The following is a 17748-nucleotide window of genomic DNA, read 5'->3' on the forward strand; positions in this document are numbered from 1 at the left end:
TCGAGAAAATTCTCCCAAGAGAAAAAGGTCAAGTGCTAAGCACCAGGATAAAGGAGTTGAGAAGGAAACCCACTTATGAAGAAATTGAGTGGAGTGTTAGAAATGTAGCTATAGGAGAGAATACGATATGTGAGGCTTGAGGGAAATGCTCTTAGTGTAAATCTTATGTGTAGATGCTATTGAAATTTCATTATAATATTCTATGAGTAGTTGAACTCCCTCGTATCCAGGTTTGATGTACTCAATTCTGATTTTATACACTTCTACTTCTTAGGTATTTATCTATGCTTTCATTCAATTGTTTGTGGTTTGATTTATGCTTAATGATGACCTGATCACTCATCTCTTTAACTGGTTTGGATTGAGTTGGGAAAATGTTCTCAAACTAAGGTCCAATCAAATCACCATACATGTACTAGTGCTTTTTTGGTACTTAGAGGGGATGCTGGATGAAAGAGTCTTGCACATGAAAGCAAGGATTTATTCAACGAGTCTTGCATATTAAAGCAAGGATTCATTCTACCAGGAGTTGAGGAATTGTACTAGTTTGAAGTCCTTAGGTTTTAGTTTTGCAGGGATGAACCTAGATCTACAGAGAAGGAGTACTCCCAGGATATTGACATTGAATGATTTGCATAGTAAGTAAACAAGATGGTAATGGTGTAGTAGAAGAAGATGAGATGAAATCAAATCATAGCCCATACTCCACTCAATCTATATAATTATGACTATCTATCTACATATACTCTATCACAATCAAAAATCCCAACAACAAACTATCAATACACTTGTTAAATCCTTGTGGATACGATACTTGTTGATACTACTAGTGCACTTGCTAGGAAATGGTTAAGATATAATTATCAAGTTTTTAGCGTCGTTGCTTGGGATTTAGTTTAAGTATTTGGTAGTTTTAACCATTCTTTTTGTGAATCTATGCATACTATGTAAAAACCATATTTGTATAGTTAGTTTGAGTTTTGTATTTTGTAAAGTGTTAATTTTCATTTCTAAATTGCTTTCACATATATCTCAAACAAGAGGCGAGTTTAAGATATACATATTCCTTTTACTTGTTTGAAAATGTGTTTTGTGCCATTGGAATGAGATCTCAGAGGGGAGACAATAGATGCATCAATCATTTGAAAATATGCAAAATAATTTTGTTGTTATTGTTGCTGATCGAAGGAAAAAATTTTCTGCATAAAATCTGCTGATTGTGTAAATTTCAAATTTGACAACTCTGACCACTTTGCTTGTTTGATGCATAACTTTGACCACAATTATACAATTGAGCTGATTAATTTTTCTTTATATTCTTGATTCAATTATCTTTAATTTGAATGTACAAACATAATTTTTGGAGGTCTATGGAAGATGTAGTTTAATTTTGAAATTACCAGACGAACCGTATAGGACAACTTTGACCTTTATTGCTTGTTTAACGCATAACTTTCTCCACAGTGATCCAATTTAGCTGATTCTTTTCTCTATACATTCTAGATTCAATTGATCTTTAGTTTGAGTGTAAGAACATAATTTTTGGAGGTCTATGGAATGTGTAGTTTAATTTCGAAAATTCCAGACGAATTGTAGAGGACGTCTTGACCTTTGTTGTTTGTTTGATGCATAACTTTCTCCGCAATTATCCAATTGGGTTGATTCTTTCTTTCATTGCACTTTTTATTAAATGATATTCAATTTGAATGTTAGAACATACTTTTTGGATCTATGTGGTGAAAGGTGCAGTTTTGAAAAAAACAGACAGGTTGTAGGAATGCTTATTCTAATTTATGATTTTAAGTGTTTTTTTTTTTAATTTTAGCTTGTGAAATCAAGTGCTGTGATTTTTAGTCCATTTTTAAGCATTTAATTTAAAGAAAAAAGATTGAATGAAAGCTCGAGAGAATATAATAATTGCTGCAATCAACAAAGACAAGAGCATATCAACGCTAAGCTTGGTGCAGAGTAAAATTTTGTAGAAAACTTTGAACTTATACTTTTTTGTTTAATTGTTTTGCACAAATTTTATCTTTGAAGAATTTAAAAAACATAAGCAAGAACAAGCCTAAAAAAAATTTAAAGAAATCACTTGTTTAACATGTGAGATGACTGATAAAATAGATAGAGAAGATGACATAATCATCATTTGAGATTTGTCATGCACCTAAGATCCAATTTTTTTTTTCAGATTTGTCATGCCCCTAATATCCAAAAAAGTTTCCACATATTTATGAATAAAAACTATAGATGACATAATCTTCACATTTATTTATGGATGTTGTGCAACAAAAGGAATTGGACGGACTATAGAAGTTTTGAATAGTTGACTAGTGTTTAAAAGACACAACTAACTAATACTGAAGCTGGTCAAACAAATCAAGGATTTGAACCATAGGCATAATTTGTCAATACTAAAGCTGACCAAACTGTCCCAATTAATCTTTCTTGAGACATTGATGTCCCACCTATATTTTTTAATTCATTTTTCTTGTCTATTTTTCTAGATTATTTGCAACTCCTTCGTCTAATGCAATTAAAACTTCAATTCTATTTTTCTATAAAAAAGACACATTTTTGTTAATGTATTATTTTATTTATTTTTCTTTAACATGGTATTAATAATATTCAAAATTTATTTTTATTAAGATTTGGATCTATGAAATTTGTCATTATATTTTTCTCGCTTTTCATCATGGTTAATTATATGGGACACAAAAATATCATATTAATTATAAATAAAACAAAATTAGACTACATAAAGAGAAATAAATTTTCTTTTCTATTTTTTTAAAATTAAATTAAACTTAAATTTCATCATATTTGTAAAAGTTAACCATAGGATATTATTTCACAATTGATACACATGTAAAAGATTTACTATAAATATCTAAATAAATAAATATAGAACTATATTAATTAAAATAGAATATTAATTGTAATTTTATATATATATATATATATATATATATATATATATATATTTAAACAACAAGTAAATTAAGCATAGTAAAAATCACTTATCTTAAAATTAATTTCTATTGTAATTATAAACATTAATTAGTATTAATTTTTTTATTAATATTTTTTAATGATTATGTAAGTTGTGTTGTACAGTAGTTTACAAAGAATAATAATAATAATAATAATAATAATAATAATATAAACTTATAAACATGAAAATAAAACTATAGTCTAATATGAGGAAATGATGGGTGTATGTGTTTTTTTATTGCATAAATAAACTCCAAAAACGAGTAAATTCAAAAAAAAATCCAATAAATAAATAATTAGTATCTTGAAAACAAAAAATTTAAAATAGTGTTCGTGATTTACTTTATTTATTTATTATTAAAATCTATTTTAATTGTGCGGGGTCAAATCTATTTTTAGCTTAATTTTAATCTTCCTTTATTTATTTATTTATTTATTTATATATATATATATATATATATATATATATATATATATATATATATTTTAAATTCAAACCTTCTCAACACACTTATTAACTTATTAGATAGTCAATAAAAAGGGATCTATTCTAGAAATAAGTCAGGATAGATACGTATATTTTATGTCAAGATAAGTCTACCTACACATCACTAACCTTTCAGACACGGAAAAAAATACCCTCCTAAAATTGATAAATTAAAATTTATCAAAATAATTGTTAAAAGAATATAATTTATACTAAAAAAATTACATATAACTATAAATTTTATTAACATCCCACCTAATGATCATAATATTGTCACATCATTACTTACCAAAATCCTAATCCAAAAAACATCGGTAAAAAATTATAAAGTAGCACGAAACAAATATAATATTATACTAAACTCTATTTCTAATATATTTGTAAATGTTATGACTAAAGTAACATTTAGTAATTAAGCTATTTTAAAATATATAACATATAAAACTCATATACATATATTATGAATGAAATGTTTTTTTTTTCGCACATTCACATATATGGGTACAGGTGGAATTTCCAATAGCATAATAAATAACATAATAGAATAATGAAAGAAAAAATAATAAAAAAGAAGTTGAGAGGTGTACATGAAGGAAGATTTAGGTGAAAAAAGAAGGAGCGTTGATCGCGGCGAGTTAGCGGCAGCAACTCGTGCATCCACTCAACAAATTTCTTTCCAATTTATTACCATTAATCATAGCATTCTAATTATTCTGCTTCAACCTTTATTATCATCTCATTCATGTTTTTGTTTTTTCTTCTAAACCTAACTTCTTTCTCATTTTACACACCTTTTTTTGTCCTTTTTTGTGTAAACTTACAATTCCTGTATTTAGGATAACAAAAACCTTAAGACTTTTTTATTATTATTATTATTATTATTATTATTATTATTATTATTATCAATTATTGCTATAATTTTATCCAATAACAACTTATAAAAAAAGTATACTATTTAAACTAGTTATCCTAAAAATTAATAGACTTAATAATATATTTTTAATATATTTTCAAAATTAACGTTTTTATTTACAGGAAAATGTTAGTTTATATAAATTATATTAATATATTTGAAAGATAAAACTGTGATGAAAACGTTAAACTTGTGACGAAAATATTAAATTTTAGAAAAGAACAATATCTAAATATATAATTACATTAATTTTAATTGTATTAACCTAATAAATTTGAAGTTCGAAGATTGAAACTTTGATGGGACAAAAGAAAAAGGCTTTAAATAATTTATTAGGTATTTATTTTAATATGTCTAATAATTTCACTTAATTTATAAGTTAAAATTTATTATACTTTTCATTATTCTCTCTTATGATGCACAAATACGATGATACGATACGTATATAATATGTCGATACATTTATTTTCAAAATAATAGGATATGATACGTGATAGATACACGATATATGAATAATGAAACATGTACAATAATTATTACAAATATAATAAATATATGTTTATTAATGTGTGAATCCAAAATTCATAATTAGAGACCAATTATTTTAGTAGTCAAAACCTAGTAGCTAATGTTAGTGACCAATTTAAAAATCAATTCATGATTGAAATTATTTTAATTATCAATTTAGAGACTAATTATAATTTTTTAGAACTATTTTAATTGTCAATTTGGTTACTATATAGTGACTAATTATTTTTTGTCACTAAAATTATTCACTATTCTTTGAATTTTATTGTAGTGCATTACGACCTTATAAAGTAGATACTTTATTGATAAGTATGGTTAAAATATCATAAAGGATCGGACACCATACGTGTCGGATACGGATACGTGACCCAAATTGAAGTATCGGTGCATCATAGCTCTCAACCCATTAGTTATTGGACAAAATCAAAATCATTATTATTATTACTTTTATGTGTAGAGATAAGATCTTAATTAATTATATGCTAACAATTATATTATTATGATTCAATGTTGGGATACAAAATTAATATATAGAAAATAAATCATAAGTTATACATAAATTATTATTATTTTAAATAAAAACACGTCAAAAGTAAATTATATATATATATATATATATATATATATAATATTTGTAAGCATAATACTTAATTAAATTATGTGGTTAAAAATATAATAATTTTGATCTGAAATAATATTTATTACTTTAATTACACTATTAACATTCTTATTTTTGGGAGTAAACTAACGACACTTAATAATAAAAAGTAAAAAAGTAAAGGTTAAAAATGTCAGAAATTTAAAGCTAAAATATTTTTGTTAGGATTAGGAACATATTTAAATTAATATTAAAACAATACTTATGTTGAATATGTTAAAAAACTTTATAATGATATTTGGAGCACTAGAGAAAATAAAGCATTATATCATGAAATGATTAGGATACAATATTAATGCAACAATCATTCAAGACATCATTATACACTATTTTTGGAATAAAATTTTCGATTCACTAGATCGAATCTCACCTTTTAAAAATTCATTGTTCACCAATGTTCCTTTCTTAGTCCTACTAATTAAGATGAGAATAAAATCATTGTACGAATCTTGGAGGATAAAGTCTCAATCAAAATCTATTTTCCCTTCTTTCTAAGTCTTTATCAATGCTAAACATAATTATTAATGCACAATTTTTTCATTCGGGCTAAGGAACAATTCTTGTCCCTACTATAATCTAAATTTGGTTGAATTTACTTTAGTTGCATATAAGCAATTTGGTGCATGGTAAGGAAAGTGTACTTTTAAGAAATGACCAAGATCTTAAAACACTACTCTCATTCATTATCTATTGTTGTTTTAATTTTTTTTCCCTAAATAATAAGAAAAAAAATAATTGTTTGATGTTAAAGCAAACTCAAACTTTCTATCTTTAGACTGACCATAGTAGTTCAATATAGGAACAGTTTGATTTAATGTTAGAGTATAATCAGGAAAAGAAAAACGCCCATTTAAAAAAAAATGGAAAAATATTATTTGTTCTAACCATAAAACAAACTGGTTAAATATATTTTTGGTCTCTTAAGTTTAAGTGAAATTTAGAATTAGTCCATCTCTAAATTTTTTTAACAATTTAATCCTTTATCTTTTAAAATACGTGAATTTAGTCCTTTTAATTAAATTTTATTAAGTTTATCTGATGTTTCAAGCGCATTTCTTGATAGTATTTGAATTACTTACACCGTTTGACCCATTTTCGCTTCAATGTTAACTCAAATATTATCATAAAATAGGTTTAAAATGTCAATTAAATTTAACAAAATTTGATAAAAAAGATTAAATTCACACATTTTTTAAAATGAATGACTAAATTGATATAAAGTTTCGAAAATGGACTAATTCCAAAATTCACTGAAACTTGAGTAACCAAAAATATATTTAACCCAAACAAATCAAACCAAAACCAATTTGTAAAATAAAGTTTGCATTCACTTATATATTATAAATTAACTTTATCTCTAATCAATGTGATACTTTCAACTACAATGCAGCAAAATAAAAGTAAAAATAAACGTGTATAAACATATGGAAAGAAAGAGAGTTACAAGGAAGTATGCAGACACAGGTATTGAGTTTGATACCTGTGTTAAGAGGAATTGAAGAGGGTCTAATAACCCCCCATCATCTTAACCTGCTTCATCCTCAATTCAAGAGGGTACATTAAAGTGAAAGAGCCAGGATATGACAAAGGCAAACACCATACATGCTAGCAGGAAATTCAAAAAACGATGACCCTGCCAGAAATTTCGAGTTTCTGTGGGTGCTGCTGCTCCAGATGCTGCTGCCGCGGAACTATCATTTCCCTCATTCCATTGTTCTGTCATTTGAATTTCAATAGCTCCAGCTACATTGTGTGCAATTGATCCACAGATCTCACATGTTCTGTTAATCATACAGATCAATACTTAGTACAACTTACAAAGTCTATAGAAGTATGGAAGTTTTGATATCATGTTCCCATAATATGATAGAAGCAAGTTTTACACTTGCAGCAGTTTAAATGAAGGATAAACAAGAGCAACAATTTTCTTCTTCTTTGTTTAGTTTATTGAAATTCTTTATTTGCAATTCACAGAATTACATTCCAAACTTCAAACTGAAATTAACCTCAACTGTTTCTGCATCATATATACCCACTCTTCACTCATTCTATTGAAAATTACAGGATCCTGTCAAGAATAGGTGATTATTAATTCATGAAATTCAGGTGTCAATGGGTCACGAAAGTCCTCTTGAATAATACACTTGTTCATGATTTCTTTTAAAGAAAGAAAAAGGAATCAATAAATAAAGGGACGGTTATACTAATCTCCCTTGAGGTTAACATTAATTACCTTACATCTTTATTGATTGGGAAACCACACCCACCTCCATAAATGTACTGTTTTCACAAAATCCTTCTTTTACAAGAAATTTCTCATATCACATCAACTTTTGCTTATGGACCATACATGCTGTCTCATTAAAAATAACAAAGCATTGAAGGCAAGTTTAGTTTTTCAAAAAATAAAGCTTTCAAAACTTCAACAAGTGAGGTTTAAAAATTTTGTTGTTTTTTAATCAAAAGTTCTATATTGTTCATTCAAATAAACAAAAGGTTATGATATCATAACAGTTATTTATTTCAAAATTACCAAAATTGGAAAATATTTATTTAAAACGAAAATTCATTGTTTGTTTTCCTCCAAAACCTCACTCTCTCATCGAACATACTTTTGAAATTCAATTCGTTCACAATCAACTGGACACAGAGGTACAGAAGCAAATCAATCATGCTTGAACAGTCCAACCTGCATAATATGATATTTTCATCTCCTCAACCAACATTTTTCTTTAAGCATTTAATCTTTACCTAAACCATTTTGTGAACAATGTGGCCTAATTTAGCTCACACAAGGACCTTCTTACAGCAAAAGAAGAACCTGCATTATTATCCCAAATCCTCTTGGTATCATAAGCATATGCTAAATTTCTATAGGGCAAGTAAGCAACAAAAACAGAGAAGTCAACTCAAAGCACCAGATTTGGGGAAAAAAAATAGATTATCCATATCTCAAACTAAAGCAAGACCACCAGATACCTTGTTCATAACTTCACTCCAAAAGAAAAACACCAAGAACTTAAAAGTGGAGTGTTGATCAATCTTAGAATTTCACAATACTTTGCCAGGAACCAAGCCATTTCAAAGCCATAAAAGTGTACTTACTTGTTGCCCTTGATCTTGAACCAAGCCTCTGCACACTGCTTGTGAGCAGCAGCCAAATCATCCTTGCAAGAGCATCCCAGCTCAATGGGAGTTCCAGATTCATGGTTGGTCATATCCATACTGAGATGGCAAATCCTACAATCCCTCTCCACATTATCCAAATGCACCTTAACTTCAGGGACTGAACCCTCTTCCAGATCCACCTCCACCGAACACTCTGAAGCAGAGGATCCTCTCTCCTTCTCACACACTCCCACTATCTCAGTGCCAGGATCATGGGAAGACCTTTGCTCCTCATGCGACCGGTCGGCGGCGTCAGAACACCCCTCGTCGGCGGCGGAGCTCCGTTGACAACAGCCATTACTGTCTATGTCAACGACAACAACATGAGACTTGTCTTCAGTAGTGACCAACATTTTGAGCACCCAAGTTGAGAATCTTCATGTAATGACCCAGTGAGGCAAAGATCATTAATACCCACAAGTTTTTAGGGACAAAGTTTCAGTCTTTCTGAAGCCCAGCACGAGTTGTGTGACTTGTGTGCAAGGTATTTGATCTCTCTCTTCTGAGACCCTGACACAGGAGGACCTTTGAGAGAGAGAGAGAGAGAGAAAAATGGATCAGAAGAGATGATATGAGAGAAACAGCATTATGATTATGCAGTGATCTGATGGGAGAAATATAGCAAAAAAATAAAAATTCCCTATTGTTTTGTTTGTTTGTGTGTAAAAAAAGAGGGGTCTTGGAAATCTAACAGTGTCTCCCTCTCAACACAAAGACCCAAAGCATACACAGTTTTTAACATGTCTGATTATTATTATTATTATTTTCTGTGTCTATACCATGTCGTTACCATTATAACAAGCAAAAGAAACCTTAAAACAAAGAGAGATTGTTGAACACGGGTCACTCACGGTGAAGTGACATGGTGTGATGAGCTGTGGGATAAGTGGGGCCCATGTTTCTTTTTCCCTTGTGAAGTATGGTGAGAAACCAGTGTGGTTTTTCACTGTGGCTGCAAATCATGAGTTCAACTGAGGAGAGAATGCACGAAAGAAGGAAAAGGGAAAGGAAAACGAAAAGAGAAGAGAATGAATTTTTGAAGAGTGAGAGGTTATGATTGACAGATAGAGAGAAGACACCTAAAAAAGCTCTTTCTTTTGGCGCTGCCATCATCAGATCAAACTGTGAAAAGCACAAAATTCTTTGTCCTCTTTGCCATTCACCGCTTTCACTTTTCTCTTTCTTCCTCTTGTCTTTTATGTTTATGGTTTTTCTCATTCTCTTAACTTCAAGAAATATGAAAATCAGAAGTAGTTTCCATGTTTCTACTGCCGCATGCTTAAAGTGGCAGAAGCAACAACATGTGATAATATTCGGTGATAAAGATGATTGATATGCCATGCTGAATATAAAAAATATCTGCAAGTGCAGATTCTGTAAGAAATTTAGTAGGAAAATAAAGAGATAAAAGTTTAAATAATTTTTGGGAATAATAATTCTTCGCTTTATATTTTACCATGTAATTTTGTTAAACTCAATCATAGAGGAAGCAAATACCATATTCCAAGACATAGGTTTTAGCATCCATTGTCTGTTTGCATTATGAGACAGAACTGGTATCCACAGCTGAAAAAGAAGACATAAAAAGGAAAAAAGAAAACCTCAATGCATCCAAGCAAAGTAGCAAACAGTGCAGGTCTTGATGGCTACATCAACCTTACACATTCAGCTACTTTACCACCAAACCCTATAAAATCACCAGACACAATTCAGCACAAATTTTTCAGATTGGAGGGACTTTAGTATTCTTTTTTAACCAATGCTTTTCAATATAATATTGTAAGAGTTTCCCGTGATTTTATTAAAAAATAAAATAAAATTTAAGTTTACTCCTCTTTCTATAGAAACCCAGCTAAAATTTGCATTCGGGTTATTAGATGGGTCAAAAAGTGAGCTCTAACCTAAATAGAAAAATCTGCCATTGGGCTCACCATTCCCAAATCAAGTCCAACCAACCCATTTCTTTCTATATAATGTCCTTCTCTTTATAGTAGATAGTGAAAAAGTGAAAAAAAAAAAGGAGAAATGAATGAAAAATGTATTACTAAATAAGTGAATTAAACTAGAACATGAAAATGAATAATGAAAAATAAGCTTTATATATATTTAAAAACAAACTTGACAAGCTTATGTTAATGGTGGAATCAGGTTTCTCTTGTGGAAACTTTTGGTTGTGTTCCTAAACAATGAAACCTTGTTTAATTATGTGGCAAAAACTTGTATTAGAGGTTTATATAGTTGGGCCATCCCTACTTATAGAGCCTTTTATGAGCCCATTTACAATGGTAGCATAGCGACTATTTCTTCTTGCACTCCCTTTTCTTCTGCTCCATCCCATAAAAGTTGTAAATCTCAAATTATCCTTTATTAAAATTATAATAAAACGTAAAAGTTACTCATACACCTCATCTTATAAATATATTTTGGATTATATAATTCAAAAGTTATTTTCAAATTTAGAAATATACATTCATAATGCATTTAAAAAACATATTTTGAAATGTATTTCAAAATCTGGAAATATTTTTCGGATGGTAGAATTTAGAATAAATTAAAAAAATTAATTTTAAATCGTGTAATCTGAAATATATTTTAAAATAAAAAATACTTTTTAAAATGTATAATTTGATATCTGTACTTTTATATAAAGGGATTCATTATTTTGGTGTGCAATTTTTTTTTTCAATTTTACCTTTTAATAAATAATAATTATTTTAAATTAAAATAATTTTATACTAATTCTATGATTTAACTAACTCTTCTTTTAGGGTGACAATGTAGGAGTTAGTCCGTTGTAAATAATACAAGGTGGATCTAAATCTTAAATTCGTTAGCATGTATTAGTTCCACTCATATAACTTTTGGTCTGTTCAGACCTGTAACAAGATTAAATGAACTGACTCACGTTAAATTTTTCCTAAATTTTTTTCTAAATGAAAACTTAATTAATAGGTGTTATTTTTTTAAAAATAAATGACATTAGTATAAAATGAATAGGTTGTTTTTTTTACTAAAATCTGTAAAGTTCAATTTGAAAACATATTACCATTTGATTTGGTAGATAGAACAACTTTTAAATTGGACCATTTGATTTATGGTGCAGCAGATAGAATAACTATTAAATTTTGACCACAATTAAATGCATGATGCAATAGAATTTTTTTAAAATTTATAATTTTTTAAATTTATGATAAAGCAAAAATGTGGACCACCTCGCTAGCCATAACAAATGTAGGGTGAGCCACAACTTTCAACCTGTTTTTGCACACTCGGCGGACCAATTCAGTCTGCATTTTGTGAACATAGTGTAGAACAGGCCTCAACGGTCGAATCAACTTATACTGTCGCCTCTAATTTTTTTTTTTTTTAAATTTAACCTTTTTTTTAACATTTTTTTAAAATTTAACTATTTTTTAAACTAAATAATTATCTATGATAAAAAACTACTTAAAAAGTAAATAAATAGAATATGTATAATAAAATTATAAAAAATATTTATATTTATTTTATTTATTTTTAGAGTTAAATATGTCTTTAGTCCCTTAATTTTCATTAAATTTTAGAATTAGTTCATTTTGAAATTTTGAACTAGTTTAGTCATTTATCTCTCGAAATACGTAGATTTCGTAATTTTAATTAAATTTTGTTAAGTTTATTTGACATTTCAAGTATATTTCATAATAGTATTTGACTTAATATTATAACAAAAATAAAAATGTGTCAAACAATCTAAATAACTTAAATACAATTCTAAAATGCGTACGAAAGATCAAATAAACCTAACAAAATTTGATTAAAGAATAAATTCACGTATTTAGAAAGATGAAGAACTAAATTAGTCTAAAATTTCGAAATAAACTAATTACAAAATTGACCGAAAATGAAAAGACCAAAAACATTTATTTTTATAATTACAATTCCATTATTTTTTATTATCATAAAAAAGTGAATATTGCGAAATGCATTTTTTAAAATATATTTTCGAATTCAAAAAATATATTCCAGAATATAATTTAAAAAAATAAAACTTTCGAAAATAGATATTGGGAAAGATATTTCCTACTTCCCCCATCCTATGTTTTTTCTTTCCTTTCCCATTCTTCTTCTCCTTGCTCCCATTTTTCTTCTTTTTCTTTCCCTTTCCCCTTTGTTCTTTCATCCCTACCCACCCCACGTTTCTTGTTCTTCTTCTTCCCCATGCTTTTCTTCTTTTTCTCCTTTCTGGTGGTGACAACGGAGATGAAGAGGTTCGCTCCCACTGGTACAAGACTAAGCACAGGAGAAGAAAGCAAGGATAAGTTTGTCATTTCATAACCTCTATGGGGTGCAAAAGGAAAAAGAGTAGGTGCAGAAAGAAAACCCAAAATAGCCTTGTTATTGAGCGAAAACACCCCAAACATTAAAAGCAAAATCGTAAGAGATTAAATTTTGTGAGCCAGCATATTTAATTAATTTGTTGGACATTAATTGTGAATGTAATGCACTCTGTCATGTAGTACAGATGCAGATGGCTGTTTTAAAATGTTTCATTTTTTGTACTAACACCTTATTATTCTCGCTCCTTTTTTTTTTTCATTTTATTGAAAAGAAAACTTCAAACAAGTGATAATGTATCTCGTTTCTTTTTGTGATTTATTTGAATGTTGATTTTCTCCTGAATAAAATTAATTAGCGACATTTATCGGATTATTATGAGTTGATAATAATCAACACCATATTATACAACATAAATGAATACAAAAAAAAAAAAAAACCTAATAAATTCGTCTACAAAATCATAGAGAAATAAAACTAAAAATAAACAACATAAAATTTTATGAGACACTTTATTCTTGGTGGGGTTGTGAAACCAACCATTTCATTCAATCGTGCATTAGTTGTTCCCCACTACACTACTACCAACCAATACATATTTTGTTTTATTTCACAGTTCATGTACAATATCGAAATTAAATTCTCAATCCCATGCGCCATAATTAAAACGAGAAAAATATATCAAATTCATAATAAAAAAATTATTATGTCAATATATATTTTTTTATTTCTGAACTTCTGCAAGTAATGCATAGGATGGTAAATTCTCGTCTTTAAAAGTTCATGAACAGGTAAAAAAACTCGAATTCGACTTTCAAGTCTGAGTAATATTAGTTAACTCAAGTATTTACTATTTTATCATATATGTTTTCCAAATATAAAACTATTTTATGTTATAAAATATTTGTCTTAAGAAAATGTAAAATGAATGGTAAATTGATGCATTACCTTTCCTATTTCACCTAAATTGAGAGATTATATTTTAATTAGAACATACCTCAAAGATTTCTTTATTCGTCACGGTTGAAAATCTCGATTAGAAATAAAATTATAAATTGTGTTATATAAATTGAGAGATGAAAAAAATTGGTAAGATCCGAAATTGATGGTTGGAAGATAAGAGTTAGAAAAAAATGAGAGAAAAAAAATTGAGGAAAGGGTTTAAATTTGGAGACATGAGAAGGACCTTACGGGGCCACTATCCCTGCCACGCACACCCACCCAACTTAACTTCAACACTTAACACTCTACGTAAAATTATTCAACAAAAATATTCACATTTTTGTTTGTTTATTTATTTTCGCACATCATGTCTTCTTCATAAATCCTGTGTAGTGCAAGAAGGGGACATGGCAACTACATACTCACACTTGTAGACAATTTGTACACTCTTTTGTCCAAAAATTCTACTTCACCTAGGACCCCATTTCCCCTTCAATTTCATTTCAACGTCTTTTCCTTGCAAAATTTAACCCCACCCACCCCTCCATCTTACAAAATTCATCCCACATATATTCTTGCTCCTACATTACACTCACACTTCTTCACCATTATCACTTCAGAAATAAATTAAAATTTAAGTTTAACTTAATCTTACAAATTTAACTTAATCTTACAAAATCGGTTTGTAAGGTAAAATCTGTATGTACATATGTTTTGTTTAGTCGACGTAAAATTTATAGTGTATTCTTTTACGTTTGATCTTATCTCTGATCGAGGTTAGACTTTTTAATGATAAATTAACCAACTTCTCACGTCAGCATATAGATTTGTAGTTAAAATTTCTGTTTAGTATTCTCAATACAATGGTTAGCAACAGCAAAACGTGATTATCTATATGATCTGGTACTTTTCTCTGGCAGATAGCTTACAATTAAAGGAAAAAGTATTACGTACCATGCATGACAATCAAATTGATGAGGACAGAGGGAAATTCTCAGTAAAATAGTCTACGCAGTTTAACCGTATATTTTAAAGCTGGCAAAACTATATTATTTGTGAAATTGAAAAAAATATATTAGTAAATAGCATTGTTGTTTAGAAGAAATAGACAGAATAGACAGTGAAACAAAAGGGCCATCTTTCAGAAGTGTGTGTACTGTGTTCCTTAGTGGCCCTCTCCTACATTAATAGTTTAGTGTAGAATTAATCTTTTGTCCTTTCAGCAAAATTGATAAAGAGATTTAACAGCTCATTCTTTAACAGGAGAGAGGGTAGCTAGGGGTTCCAACCATGTGATAAAAGCGATCCTCACCAAAGTGTGGGCTAAAATTTACAAACTCATGTGCTAAGAATAACCTCTAACCACGTAAAACCATCAAAATAAAATACCATTTTAAAGATGTTGCAATGTTGGCACGTGTATGATTCCATTTCCTATGGAACACTCAGTGTGAGTCTCAAAGCAATATGCAGAATTGCCTCAATAACAACTCTCACTGCCTTGGATTCTAATTAAAGTTCATAAAAGCATGTGTTTTTTGGAGTGCGATTCACTCAACCTCACTAGTTTTACACTCTCATATGCTGTAGTTTTATATTCAGCTCTACTTTACCAAGATTTCAGTGGGGTTTTCCTGCACTGTTTTCATTTTTTCACAGAAAGCTAATTTAATACTATAAGGCTATATCATAGTTCCTGTTACTGTGTGAGACACAAATTAAGCCTGTTCCAGCACTCATATGGCAACAGAGAAGAAGAAAACCAAACACAAAATCCAAATTCATGTCAACATATGACAACTCGAGTGTGGTCAGTGAACTATGACTGTGAGTGCCAAGTTTGCCCAGTTAGCTTTTTGTGCATAAAATGACCATGTTCAGCTGGGGCAAAAGTTGCTTTATCAAAAGGTGAAATTGATTTGTTGAATATAGGTAATGATCAAAATTCAAAAACCTTCCAAATGGGGTAGAAATTACTTTTGGCCGACTAATTAGAATGCATACCTAATTCTCACCACTGTTTTATTCATACGGATGGATTTCAATAGCTACCCGGTTAACTAGCTTGTTTGCTTCCATTTTTGCTATCTATTGTACTTAATTACATTTTTCATCTACCAACAGTGGCATCCTCAATCTGTAATTAAGAGGGAGAATATGCGCATCTGTGACATTGGAGAGAGACTACCTTTTTCCTGCCATTTATTTCTGAACCCATAGAAAAAGTTTCTGATTAAAATCATGAAAGTTACTCACAGATATGAAAGATATTGGGAAATGCCCTTAATTCTTTGCTCAAAGTTGTTTTTAGTCTGTGGATTTACATGAAACCCAAAAATTCTATAGCGCACTTAACTCATAAATCTTAGTACATCAACTGCAAAAATGTGTTAACTTGCATGTTGTAATTTTGTAAGATGTTTGGAAGGTGACCTCATTCTAGTGACTGAAATAATGTACTGCATATATATATATACACTGACATTCACGGAAAACTACTTCTGTAAAATATATAATTATATATTTATAAGTGTACGTATATATATATATATATATATATGTGTGTGTGTGTGGTGAAAAGCAGAAAGACCTAATAATGAGATAATATATATACCTGGTTCAAGAATAATTTACCTTGGTGGGATCCAGTCCCTCCGGGACTGAATTAGTGGATCTATTCAACCATGCTCAGAAAGCATGAATAAGGTAATCATTAAGCCTATGTTTTGCTGAATTTAAGGGTGTTGGGTTCTGGAAAAAAAAAGATAACTTCATATATATTGAATGAAGTAGAAAAAGAGAAGAAAACAACAATACAGGAACAAAGTTCGGTGACAGAAGATGAGATCCACTAGATAAATCACATGACATCGTCAAATATGTTAAAAGCAAAATAAAAGTGAATGAAATTGGGTTGGTGAGTGAGAGAGAGCATTAACATGGACTTACTCGGGAACTGTATCAGTGTCTTTCTTATGCAGAATGCAGTTTGTAAGCCAAGAACAGTGCTGGTTTGTGATGCAGTGATTAGAAATTTTCCACCAAAACCATGAGAAATAGTAGAAGCCACCAAAGGAGGAATCCAAAGGGATAGCATGATCCCAAATATTGAACAAGGAAGAGAAGGAAAAACTGATAAATCTGAGATTTGGGATCAATGCGATCCCTTTGGATGCCTCCTCCAGTTGCAGTGGATTATTACAGTAACCAAACTCCACCTTCTGAGTTGATTCTTCAGTGTGTTTGATATATATATATATATATATATATATATATATATATATATATATATATATATATATATATATATATGTATACTCAATCGTTCTGTTTCTGAAGCTTTTGTGGTGAAGGAAAGTGAATGGATGATGGAAAGGTGTGTGTGTGTGTGAGTTTGAGGGTTGAGGGTTGAAGGTTGAAGATTGAAGCGAGGGAGAGGGTTTGAAAGCAAAAGAGAACAAGTGCTTATATTAACAACAAAAACTCTCTTTCCATGATTGTTTGTTTTTATTTCAGAATTTCCATGAATTGATTATTATATTTAGGAAGATTTTGCAGAATAATCCGAAAATGTTTTTTGAGGAAATTATGATATTTATTGAGATGTAGACCCCATTCCATAACAATCCAGACACCCCGAAAGAAAATTTACCCGACAATGGGTCAGCTATCCATTATTGGAAATTCTCTACAAGTTGGCTAGCAATATATATTACAAATTTATTCCCTGTCTTCGCAAAGAAA

The 17748-nt window shown here is 29.4% G+C and overlaps 1 protein-coding gene and 1 long non-coding RNA gene across 3 annotated transcripts; both read right to left on the minus strand.

The window, feature by feature from the left end:
* Window positions 1-6975: 6975 nt before the first annotated feature.
* Window positions 6976-9900, minus strand: LOC114193485 (uncharacterized). Of its 2 annotated transcripts, XM_028083311.2 has the most exons (3): window positions 9600-9900; window positions 8686-9273; window positions 6976-7361 (listed from the first exon to the last, which is right to left on the minus strand). In XM_028083311.2, exons 2-3 carry the CDS (start codon window positions 9099-9101, stop codon window positions 7127-7129), a joined length of 651 nt encoding a protein of 216 aa, XP_027939112.1. In that variant the 5' UTR covers window positions 9102-9273; window positions 9600-9900; the 3' UTR covers window positions 6976-7126. The 2 variants fall into 2 exon arrangements, with proteins under 2 accessions (XP_027939112.1, XP_027939111.1); XM_028083310.2 differs by lacking the exon at window positions 9600-9900 and having other exon boundaries at window positions 8686-9485.
* A 2652-nt stretch (window positions 9901-12552) lies between these two features.
* Window positions 12553-17474, minus strand: LOC146884450 (uncharacterized). The gene is made up of 3 exons (XR_014984280.1): window positions 16954-17474; window positions 16639-16755; window positions 12553-13017 (listed from the first exon to the last, which is right to left on the minus strand). It is a non-coding gene; the product is annotated as an uncharacterized LOC146884450 (long non-coding RNA).
* Between the last annotated feature and the right edge of the window lie 274 nt (window positions 17475-17748).

This window comes from Vigna unguiculata, chromosome 8, assembly GCF_037176805.1.
Source record: "Vigna unguiculata cultivar grain cowpea cultivar isolate G323 ecotype 2 chromosome 8, ASM3717680v1, whole genome shotgun sequence".
Classification (NCBI taxonomy): Eukaryota; Viridiplantae; Streptophyta; class Magnoliopsida; order Fabales; family Fabaceae; genus Vigna; species Vigna unguiculata.

Bases quoted from the DNA above. Each gene is read 5' to 3' on its own strand.
- LOC114193485 (XM_028083311.2), bottom strand. From the start codon at position 9,101: ATGTTGGTCACTACTGAAGACAAGTCTCATGTTGTTGTCGTTGACATA. The intron at 7,362-8,685 runs GTAAGTACACTT...TATGATTAACAG, and splicing joins TTCAAGATCAAGGGCAACAA to AACATGTGAGATCTGTGGAT.